Here is an 11,756-nt window from a genome sequence, read left to right on the forward strand (position 1 = left end):
CTGCTGATGCTGATGTGTTGGGTTTTGCTGCTGACGTTGCTGACCACTCACGACCACAGACTCACAGCTGTTGTCTGTGGTCGTCCCAGAAGCCTAAGTGAAAATAAAGAGACTTCACCAGTCACTATCTAGAATTCTTAAAGAACAATCCCATATACAAGCATCAGAATATAACACCTTTTAAACTAATAGCTTCTCTATATTGCATTTAGCAATGGGAATGAAAGACTTACAGTGTGGATACGATGTTTCATGAATCCATTCTCATAAACCAAGTGGGAGACTTGCTTCTGCAAACGGTCATTCTCTTCCATCAAAAGCTTGTTCATAGCACTCAGCTTCCTGTTCACTGTCTGAAGACGAGCTGACTCTTTCCTCTGCTTCTCTCGACATCTAAAAAGTCAACAAACAACCAAAAGAAAGAAAGAAAAGAAGCTTAAAGACAAAAACTATAGTATGATAAATGTGTTGAAAATAATAGAGAATGAACAGAAGAGAGTTTAAAGCAACAAACACACTTTTTTGCTTTAAGAATCACACCAGAATGACATAAAGAACAAAAAAGATTATGTAATTTCCAACATATTCTCTGCATAAATATTACAACTTTTTTTTTTAAGAACATAAAAAATTAAAGAGACGTTTTAAAGCTCATCAAAGACAGTTTGATTAGCTGTCACATTTTTTCATGTAATTTTCACTTTCAACTGTGTCGACAAAGCCTTAAGCAGCTAAAAGATTAAAAAACAAAAATCTTTCAATTATATAGACATAGATCTGAAACTCAAAAGGCTTTTAAAATCACCATTTAGATCAAAAAACAAGAACATTTAACAAAACATTGTCAGAGAATAGAACAGGCGTTTAAAATAATTGTCTTCAAATACAAACAAACAATAAAAAAATCTAATTTTTAATTTCAGAAACAATCAAAGAACACAAATAAAAAACATTCCATTAAAGCAGTTAAATAAAGAAACAAGAGAACCACCTTCGATTCTGGAACCAAACTTTGATCTGTCGAGGCTCGATGTTACAGAGGATGGGACATTCACGAATAAGCTGTTGTCTTCGAAGAGAGCTAGGTTTAGGACACTCAGCATAAACTCTCTCAAGAGCTTCAACTTGCTCCGGCGTGTACCTAACGTACTTGCCCGAATCAAAACCTTTGTCAGGAGAGTCTCTATCGTCCATGGAGTGAGCCATCATAACTTCCACAGAGAGGGTTTACAAAAGGAAAGAAGAAAGAAATAAAAATCGATACTTTGAGGGTAGAAATAATTGAGAGACCAACCCAGATGAGATGGAGAGACAAAAAAAAAGAGTTGGAGTTAGATTGGTAGGCTCTCTGAGTAGAGAGAGCCTCCTTTGAGATTGTTCATGAGATGGTAATGGTTTGGGAAAAGAGTTTGGGTTTTTCTCATTTGCAAAGGAGAGATGAAAGAGGAGTTAAAAAGGAGCTAAAGCGAGGCAGCTAAGTAGAGACTAGAGAGAGAGAAGAGAGAGAAGAGAGAGAATACTGGAAAAAGTAAAGTAAAGATCTTTTGTGAGAGAGAGAGAGAGGACAAGGAAGAAACAACAAGAAGCACTAAACTTGTAAAAATATTATTTATTTTTTAAAAATGTTAAAGGTGAAATTTTGAGAGTAGGTTGAATTCAATGTTTTGGTTAAAAGCGTAGACTGTTGAGAAAAAAAAAAAAGTAAAATTTTAAAACTTTTCTTATGCAAAAGCTTTACTACTAACAAAAACTTGTGATAGGAGAAAGCTTTCAGTTTATACAAAGCTTATAAGAATTTCCATCTTTACAATTATTTTATTTAATCTTTGTTTAGAGCTCTTAACAATATATGGTTTGAATGGATGTTGCAAGAAAAGTCCAATAATCCGTCAATTGTTTAGTCTATTATATTTTTTTGAGGTGGACAACAAATTATCGCGATTAAGTTTTATTTGTACGTAAAAATAGTTAGTAGTTGGTATGTGATGGATTTTTTTTCTATTTTCTTTGATATGTACTACTATAATTGATGAATAGTAAATAAAAATGGTGTAATCCACAAACGGATTCATATGTTCCAATCACCACAACCATTCAAACCTATAGGTTTTAAAAGTGAAATTTTGATAGTAAGATGAATTCAATGTTTTGGTTAACAACATAGACTCTTGAAGATAAAATCATTTTTAAAAACTTTTTTCATGCATACACTTTAAAAAAAAAAAAATGTGATAGGAAAAAGCTTAAATTTTATATAAACCTTAATTTTAGAGGTTGAATTAATGTGTATGAAGTAAAAACATTTTCATTTTTGTTTTTAGGATTTTTTTTTCTTAGAGCTCTTGACAATATAGGTTTATGAGATGGATGATCAGTTGCTTCTCTAATTTGATTTCACATCACCATCACCAAATTCTCCGCTTTAACGTGTATGTCAATATTCTTGATTAGTTTGTAGTTAGTATGCGATGGATTTTTTTCAATTTTTTGATATATACCACTATAATTGATGAATAGTAAATAAAAATGGTTTAATCCACAAATGGATTTATATGTTACAATCACCACAACCATTCAAACCCATAGGTTTTAGAAGTAAAATTTTGATAGTAGGATGAATTCAATGTTTTTGTTAAAAACATATACTATTGAAGATAAAATAATTTTAAAAAACTTTTTTGGCATAAGCTTTTTTAAAAAAATTATGTGATAGGAGAAAACTTAAATTTTATATAAAACTTAATTTTAGAGGTTGAATTAATGTATATGAAGTAAAATCATTTAGGATTTTTTTTTCGTAGAGCTCTTGACAATATAAAGTTTATGAGATATATGATCAGTTACTTCTCTAATTTGATTTCATATCACCATCACCAAATTCTCCGCTTTAATGTGTATGTTTTCAATATTCTTGATTTAGATAAAAAGTTTAGATGTTGACAAAAGAAAAAAAGGATTGAAAGTAATTAGAATTGAAAACTTAATTGCATTCAGACGCAACAAATTAGTACTAGCATTCAGACTCAACAAATTAGTAATTGCAATAAACACAAATAGATGAGAAAAGCCAACACGCAAAGGCTGTCTCTGCAAAATTTAAAGACATTTTTCAATTATTATTAAAAAAATCACCTAATGTGCTTGTCACTAAAATCAATAATAAGAAGAAGAAAAAAAAACTTTGTTTAAAACAGTTTTCATCATCCGTAAAACGTAAGTGTAGTTGTCAGAAGAAACGGAATTTTGACGAAATGGGGTAATTTGCTAACTTAGGGAAACAAAGCAGTTGGCTTTAAGCTCTGTGACAGTGGCCTACCCCAAACATAGCATCAAATTTTTCTCTACCCTCTTCTCTCTTATTGTGCTAACGATGATGTATGTAACAATGTACGTATGTGCATGTACATATTATTACCGTGGTGGGTGGCATGTTCTTGTATCGTATGTCCATCTTTTTTTTCTTTGTAACCATGCGGAAGATGATGGATGACAAGTATGTACAAATGTCACTACGCGCGTGAGAAGCGTGAATGTGGTTCTTCTTTTAGTTTAACGTTAAGTTCTTTTGTTTAACTTGTTTCTACAAAAGTTTTGAATTGCTCTTGTTTAACTTGTTTAACTTGTTCCATTGCTCTCTCTTTTTCAGAACTAGGTTTGTTTTTTGGGTTTCATTGTAAAATGTAAACTCTTTTTTATTGGTATAAAATTTTAACATTACACCAAAAAAAAAAAAAAAAAAAAAGTTTTGAATAATAAAGTATATGAGAAAACAAAGACACAGCTCTGCCTTTGCTGGGGGGTACAACCTGTATTTGGTTGTCTGGTTACGATTTTTCAATTGGGTTTGTATCCATTTGTCCAAACATTGCTTCTGTTGTATAGTTGTTTGGTTTTCTTATTCCTCTTTGTTTTGAACGGAAATTTAAACTGTAATTATTAGGATCATGTTTGAATTTCAAATAGTATTTAACTTTCATGACCTCAATCTCAATGCATTTCTCATTTAACGCATGAGAACTATTTCGTCGAGAACCGAGTAAACTAAATCCAAAAAATCTCTGTATGCCAAATATATATCCCCAACGATAAAAACAAAATGGAGTCAGTCGCAATACATGTGGATGTGGTTTGCTTCTCCTTCCCCCAATATCTCCGTTTAACCAGAGAGCGGTTGGTCTCACGCCTCACTCAATCCTACGGAAAAAAACACATAAGAAAACAAGCTAAACATACTGACTACATCCAATATCGACATGTACGGCAAGCACCAAATCTATCATCACGATATTTTTTTTTTGTTATCTTGGCGAAAACGACATCATGAAAATATTATATACATGCATGTTCGTAAAGGAGGAATACAGATTCAATATATATATACACACATTAAATACGGAAATGTAGTAAGTAAATAGTAATAAAAAGGGATGTAGAAGGTCATGTGAAGTCTCATCATGAGTTCTTTACTTTGTGCATGCGCTTCGATTTCCTACATGGCAGTCTCGCAGATATATATATGCCCACTTTACCCTGTCTTTTCTTTTTGCATTTTAATTTGTATCACTACTACTAACAATTACTAGTATTATCTTAATCAAATACTACTTCGTAAAGATAGAAATCGTGTTACTAAAGCTCTTTCATATTAAATTCTTCTTTTCTGTTTAAGAAAGAACAAGACTATCTATAATCAATTATTAGCACACTTTATACGTAGGAGAGTATATCTCGCGCCACTAAAAAGCTACATTATAGAGCTCTTTACAGTTTTTTTTGAGTACTTTGTTTTTTATACATTTCAGTTAATAGCTTCATTATTTATTTGACGCCTGTGATTGTCTCTAACTTTTTATGTATGTGTGTCACTGTGGAAACTGGAAACTATACAATACAATACAAACCAGGGTTCTCTTAATAAAACTCACGACATGTGTCAAGAACCAAAAAATATTATACATGGTCTTTTGTGTGTTTGACTATGAATGAAAAAAACATCGTAATCCATTATCATAAAAATATCATAATAGCAAACAGAAAGTCCACATAAATTTTATTTTAAGTTTCGCCTTTGTCTCCATAGTTCGTAAAATAATAACATGGATGATCTTTACTGATAGGAAATATAATTTAGAAAAGAAGAAATTGTGCTTAATTTTTCCCCCTTTAAGAAAATGCGAATGTCAAATCTTTTGTGACAATGTTGATCTAAAAGTCAAAACATTGCTTTTTCTTCAACATCATAATACAGTTCCTCTCCATCTCTAGGTTAATTAGTAATTATTTCAATCCGAGTGCTACTTGATGATGTTTTGCTTTTACATATACAACAAACTTGTGGTTCATAAATGATTTTTTCTGTAGCAACAAATTTTGTAGTTTTACATAAATTGCAATAAACCCAAAACCCTTGATGTCACATTGTTTGTGGATTCTTCCATTCTTCGTTTTATTACCAAAATTTCTTACAAGAAAACAATATCAGTAGCATTGTATCTTAACTAAAACATCATGACATTTCCCTTTATTTATTTTTCCTTTCTTCCTCAGTGGGTTTTATTTTAATAATCACAAGTCTAAAAACCCACTTCACGTTTTTACCTAATTGCTCCCAAGAACCCTATAACTTTTCTACAAAGATTTGTATATATATCATACACTAAAAGACATAGATGAGCTGAGACCAAACAGAGCCAAAATACAACAAAGCTTTGTCGTGTAGGGACCTTCTCAAGATGTACCACTCGAAGCAGCCATGGCGGATTTACCAGAGCTAAGGTTGGAACTATCTTCATGACTTTCTTCGTGATGCTCATCCTCCTTCTTGGCATTGAGAAACCGGCCACCACATCCTCTTGGTCTTCTTATCGCATGCAAATGCCGAGATTCATGCAAATATGGCTGCAAGATACACTCTCAAGGTTTACTCAAACGAAGTAAGGAATCATAGCAAAACATGATTTTTAGAAAAAAGTATTTTACCTTACGTGACTTGATGACTTTATTCTGCGATTCAAGTTTTGCTCTAGATTGCCTTCGCCTCAGTATTCCGTGGTATTGCTTTGCGTTTACAAAAACAGGTTCCTCGACTGCATCAGATGGTAAAGGAACACCTTGTTGCTGCATTCCCATTAACTGTAGATGTACCTGAAATGATTTGTAAATAAGCTGTTAACATTAATCATTGAACTGTTCACTACATTTATCCGGATCAGAACACTCGTTGTAGTTAATACACCATACCCCGGCATAGGGTTGTTGTGGAGGCGGTGCAAAGATGCTTCTGTAGTAAGGATCTGGATATGGGTATTGTCCAGGTGCCTTCAGTATTAACAATACACAAACACACACAAAACAAAATTCGTTACTTCTATATTGTATGAAAATGCAGAAAGGTGATGGTAATGTCGTCAAGAAGTAAATGTATCAACTAGAACGTCTAAGGCCACGAATGACAAGCAACTCGAATTAGCTTCAAATGTAAGGGGTCCAAAAAGACTTAGCATATTAAGTATTGATGGAACTCATTAGCATTAATCAAGAGATATGTGATCAAACATATATATATATTTTTTACAGAGGGTAAGAAAGGTGCAAGAAACTAAACCGAAGATATAGTTCTTCTGATTAAACAGTTTGGGTTTTTTTGGGCAGCTGAGAGATGTTTTACCATGGGAAGTGTACTCCCCGGGTGAGGAGGAGGAGGAACCGGCTCTGAGAAGACTAAACTTGTAGCCATTGATTCATAATTTCTTCCAGGAGGAGTTGGTGACTGGAATTGAGAATCTCTCTGTTCTTGCTTCTCATGACTTACAATGTTACCTAGACAAAGAAAACACCAAACTTAACAAGAGAGCACCAACCCAAGAATCAGTAACAGCAAACCACATGAACATAAACTATGGATCAAGTTCTGAAAACAGAATTAACATGAAATACGAGATATATAAACATAAAATGAATAAAGAAGAGAAAGAGAGAGAGCAAAACCAGACAGCTCATGGATTGAGGAAGTCATGACTCATGAGCTTAATGTCCGAAGCAGTATTTCTGAAAAGTTCCAAAGAACAGAGTCAGTATATGATTTTTTGAAACCTATTAAATAAATTCAAGAACCAGAATTATCATATCCCCACAAAACCATTAACCTCTTATTCAAACTAAACAAGTCAAGCCTACTAAATAAAATTTTCAAGGAACCAATTCATAACTTAAAAACCCTGTAACTATTACAATCTGACTAAAATTCTAAAACGACAGAGCCATTTCTAACCCCAAAAAAAAAAAAAAAAAAAAAAAACNTCAAAAGCTAAGAATTTCAAAAATCATAGTGAAAAAAATTATATACGTAACGTAATTTACCTCTAATTTAATATATTGAAAAAAAACCTCTGCAATCTTGTATGTAGATTAGAGCCTCAGCTTGAAGAAGAGAAGAAAAATGAAGAACAGAGAGAGAGAGACAGTGTCGTTTTCTTCTTTTAACTGGAGTTTTAATGTCCTCTAAACTTCAGAGCGTCCTTCTCCATCAGTGCACAACATTATGACGTTTTACGCTTCAGCAGGTAAGAAAACGGCAGGGTTTGTAACAACTGATGCGTACGCAATATCGATCGTACAAGTGGAGAAAGAGAGAAGCGTTTCAGATTGCACGTAGCAGATGATTCCGGGCAGATCTGAATTTGCTGACCGAAGTCTCTCACTTAACTCATCAAGTCCACGAGTTCTCGCGGGACCTACCTTCTACCCGCTGCCCGTAAGACTTATTTGTATTTTCTTCTGTTGTGTGAGTCATCGATAGCGAAACCGGTTCTCGTTTGTTCGAATTCCAGAGACAACAAACTAATCTCGGTTTGGTTTGATGCAGACTAGTTTTATAGAATAATACGTTGTGGTAAACCGATGATTTTGTTATAAAATGAGTTTCATATAAAACTCCTTTAGGCTATGTGACTCATATCGATTCGAATATTTATGTAATATTCTATAACCTTTGGTTGGCTTTTAATCTCTTATTGTGTAGCACATGAAAATAAATACTAATACGTTTTGTCGTTTTCTTGATGTATATGTAAATAAATGATTCATTTGTTATATTCTCTGAGAATATACCAAAGTCAGACCAACAAATTTCAGATATTATCAATGTTTGAATATTGTAGAACAACATCAATTTCAATTTTATTACGATTCTTAAATCAAAAACAGCAAAGACATATTAAAAGAAAGGTTAAAGTTTAGGCGGCTTAATAGACTTCAACGTGCCACTGCTTGTTCTTCCTTAGCTGAGAAAGCTTCAAGTCCCAGCTCTCACCTCTCTCTTCTGCAACTCTTTTAAGCGTATCCTGAATCCCAGGCATCATTCCTTTAAGCCCACAGAAGTAAATATGAGCTCCATTGTCCAATAGCTTGAAGATCTCATCACTGTACTCCTCAATCTTGTCCTGCACATACATCTTTCCACCTTTCTTGTTCTTCTCCTCTCTGCTCAACGCCTTATCATACCTAAAGTTTTCCGGATGGTCTTTTAAGTACTTGGTAAACTCATCATCATATAGAAGGCTATCGGTGTTAGCCACTCCTAGGAAGAGCCAAGCTAAGCCGCCAAATGTCCTGTTTGGAACGTTTTCCATGAACATTCGACGTAGGTAGCCTCTGTAAGGAGCCACTCCTGTTCCTGTGGCTATCATTATGTGTGTCGCCTTTGGATCCTTCTCGGGTAGTAGCATTACCTTCCCAGATGGACCTGGTTTCGAAAAAGTATATTTAGTAAACTAAGAACTCTTATTCCAAGGGGTCTTTATCTATGTGATTTAGTTCACATACCAGTGATTTGAATCTTGTCTCCGGGCTTTGAATCACAGAGGAAGTTGCTGCAGACTCCATTCTTTGAAGGATCTTCTTTTCCAGTCTCGGGATCGTAATAAACAGCTCTACGTACACATAAACTCGCTGTTTTGCCGTCAAAGAAATCTCCATACCTCGTTGATGCAATTGAGTAAAGGCGAACATTGTGTGGTGCTCCCGGTTTCTTCGGGTTCTCACCCTACACACACAAGATCCAGTTCATTAATAGACTTAAGGGATGAAGAATGGTGGTAAACAATTTGAAGACAACGAAAAGATGTAACAGCACAAGGGACATGACTTACAGGAGGGATCACACCATAACTCTGTCCTTCCCAGTAAGGAAGGTTACCATCATGATCAATGACGATATGACAAGTTTCTCCTGGGGCTTTTGGACCAACCACTCGCTCCACAGAGACAATCTTAGCCGTGTAAGACTCCTTGGGTTTGTACAAGTTCAAAGGAGGATCGTTGGGGTCTTCCAACTCAATAGGAGAGACAGTAACCTTGGAACAACTCGTTTGTTGAACAGACATACATATTGTCCTGCTGGTGTACCGTTTTGCATCTCTAACGTTTGTTGTCTTCTGGTTCAATGCTAAGGAAGATGACCATGATTTGCTATTAAAGCTTATGCTATTGTTCTGCTGCAGAATGAAAAAAATGGTAAAGCACAAAGCAAGCCATGGTAAAAGATCAAACTCAAAAGAAATGAATCAAACAAATACAATCTCAAGGAAAGTAACCAGGAGGAAGCCAAACACCTCAAGCTAAAACTAATGTGTACAAGAACAAACACAGCTAAAGCTAGAATCTTTATGTTAAAAAGAGAGATTGGGATGCATCATCATCACCTTGAAGACGGATCTTCTAAGAGAACGTTCGTTTCCAATTGAAACTGAGACAGCACCAGCCTGTAATTGGAAAAAAAGATAATTCAAACTCCATCAGATTAAAAACTCTATTTTAATCAAGTAAAACACAAGCCTTAAACCTAGATCAAAGATCATAAACCACCAAATCAATCTATTTCAAAAAAGTTCCCTCGTATTCTCCGAAAAAAGACAAGGGGAAACATTAACCCGACTCAAACCCCTAAAAACTAACAAACAGTTGATTCATTCAATAATTCTCCGGCCATACTCAATCACAAGGATCACGAGTTTAAAAACAACCGTTGACTAAAAAAAATCAGGAAAAACAAAAAAAAAAGAGTGAGGATCTGACCTGAGACACCACAGCAGAGTGAGACATTGTGATCAATCGGAGAGAGTAAGGTACTCAGATTCAATATAACCGATTGACTGAAGAAGATGATGATGAGCTTTAGGGTTTTTATATATAAATAGAGTACAAGCTTTGAAACTCCTCAAAGGCCAAGCTTCTTCCTTTCTCCCCTCTTTTGGACTCCTCCAACTGACGCGACGCTCTCTCACAGACTTCTTAATTATTGATTTCTCCACTCCTATTAATTAATTTAATTAACGCAAAACCGGAACCAAATTGACGAAAATTATTCCTAAACCGACCGAACCAATTCAAATAATTTCACAATAACCAAAATACATTATTATTAGTAACTAACTGTTTTTCTACAATAATAATGATTCACATAACCACAAAATCTTTATTAATTCTCTTGAATCAAATGAGCGAATTATATTAGACAACGAATTCTACTTGGTATTAGTGACATTGTTATTATGAATGTGATCACAATTAACAGAGGCATTTTGTGTTTTCGGGTAACCAAGAAAATAAATGAGAGCAGAAGCGACCATCAAAGCTACACCGGAGAGTCCACACACCAAGCTGCCCACTACCAGCACGTGATTCATCACGTGATCATTTTCTTCATCATTGTCTCGAACTTTTGATGACGTTGTCGTCGTCGTTAGTGGGGATTTCACCGCACTCGGCAATATCGAGCTAGTAGACGCTGGTGATGATGATGATGATGTTGAAGATGTCGTCGGCGGCGTCAGCTCATTTGGAGAAGGTGGTCCGAAGAATGTGGTCATCTCCGATTGAGACTCGCCTGTTGGTTCGTAGTAGTACTCAAGACCGTGATCGGAAGGTCGTAATTCTCTAGCGTTTATGGTCGTTGGTTCTATGACGATGAACAAGATCATGACTGAACACATAATAAACGGTGGAACCATTTTTGTGATTTTGAGTTTTTTTTTTTTGTCTTAATTAGGCTTGAGAGTTACAACAACTTGGATTGGAAAGACCTTCCCGTGAAGGAATGCTTTATACGAGAATCCAAACACGACGAAACGACTTCGTTTTAAAAAAGTTATGATCATCCCGTGTCCGTGATGTGTGCGTATTCTTCATTGTCCAATTGCAAACAATGCCAACAACGGCAAACGCCGTCGTTTCCAACGTTGTCACGACAAAAAAATGTTTCTTTCTTTATTCCACGTTGGCTTAGGGAACAGTCTCTCTCGACTCCTGTGTTTTGTCTGAATTTGTTAAAAAATTATTCTCGTGAGTTTCTTTGTCGGAGATTGGCCCTAAATTCACGGGGTTATTAACAATAACAAGAAAGTAAAAAAGAACTCGATTGTTTGTTGTAATACGACCTCACTCTCTCGAGTGTGTTTCTGTCATCGATTTAAGCTATAGTGATTTACTAAGCTTTAAGAAAAAAAGATTGATGTAGATAAAGGTAAAATACCAAGAAACTAGAATTTATAGTTGAGTGGTATACAAGGTTCTCTATTTCTTGAAAGCAATGAACCGAAGAAGAATCTTTGAAAGCTTTTTTTTTTTTGGTTTTAATTGAAAATAAAGAAATATCTAGAAGTTATAGGAATAATTGTTTCAATATATATCGAGGGGGAAACTATTTCTTTCCAAGTTGTATGCCAAGTAATTTTGCTTAACCTTTCGATACTTACAAT

General features: G+C 34.7%; 4 protein-coding genes across 6 annotated transcripts in view; all 4 read right to left on the reverse strand.

Moving 5' to 3' along the window:
• The window catches only part of LOC104759547 (homeobox-leucine zipper protein ATHB-9-like), a gene marked incomplete at its 3' end in the record, with an annotated part of 4,728 nt that extends 3,190 nt beyond the window's left edge, over positions 1-1,538 (reverse strand). The window contains exons 1-3 of the mRNA XM_019238937.1: positions 992-1,538; positions 234-393; positions 5-93 (exon numbers count right to left, since the gene is read on the reverse strand). Of these exons, the coding sequence (XP_019094482.1) occupies positions 5-93; positions 234-393; positions 992-1,209 (467 nt within the window). The remainder of the gene's footprint in view (positions 1-4; positions 94-233; positions 394-991) is intronic.
• Positions 5,470-7,468, reverse strand: LOC104757418 (nuclear transcription factor Y subunit A-7-like). 2 transcript variants are annotated; one of them, XM_010480161.2, is made up of 6 exons: positions 7,360-7,468; positions 6,993-7,047; positions 6,668-6,819; positions 6,241-6,318; positions 5,980-6,144; positions 5,470-5,898 (listed from the first exon to the last, which is right to left on the reverse strand). In XM_010480161.2, exons 2-6 carry the CDS (start codon positions 6,997-6,999, stop codon positions 5,728-5,730), a joined length of 573 nt encoding a protein of 190 aa, XP_010478463.1. In that variant the 5' UTR covers positions 7,000-7,047; positions 7,360-7,468; the 3' UTR covers positions 5,470-5,727. The 2 variants fall into 2 exon arrangements, with proteins under 2 accessions (XP_010478463.1, XP_010478462.1); XM_010480160.2 differs by having other exon boundaries at positions 6,988-7,047.
• On the reverse strand, positions 8,107-10,298 carry LOC104757420 (ferredoxin--NADP reductase, root isozyme 2, chloroplastic). 2 transcript variants are annotated; one of them, XM_010480162.2, is made up of 5 exons: positions 10,075-10,298; positions 9,702-9,761; positions 9,150-9,494; positions 8,824-9,043; positions 8,107-8,743 (listed from the first exon to the last, which is right to left on the reverse strand). In XM_010480162.2, exons 1-5 carry the CDS (start codon positions 10,099-10,101, stop codon positions 8,244-8,246), a joined length of 1,152 nt encoding a protein of 383 aa, XP_010478464.1. In that variant the 5' UTR covers positions 10,102-10,298; the 3' UTR covers positions 8,107-8,243. The 2 variants fall into 2 exon arrangements, with proteins under 2 accessions (XP_010478464.1, XP_010478465.1); XM_010480163.2 differs by having other exon boundaries at positions 9,150-9,491; positions 10,075-10,288.
• On the reverse strand, positions 10,452-11,071 carry LOC104757421. Its single transcript, XM_010480164.2, has one exon. It carries the CDS (start codon positions 11,007-11,009, stop codon positions 10,524-10,526), a length of 486 nt encoding a protein of 161 aa, XP_010478466.1. The 5' UTR covers positions 11,010-11,071; the 3' UTR covers positions 10,452-10,523.

This window comes from Camelina sativa, chromosome 17, assembly GCF_000633955.1.
Source record: "Camelina sativa cultivar DH55 chromosome 17, Cs, whole genome shotgun sequence".
NCBI lineage: Eukaryota > Viridiplantae > Streptophyta > Magnoliopsida > Brassicales > Brassicaceae > Camelina > Camelina sativa.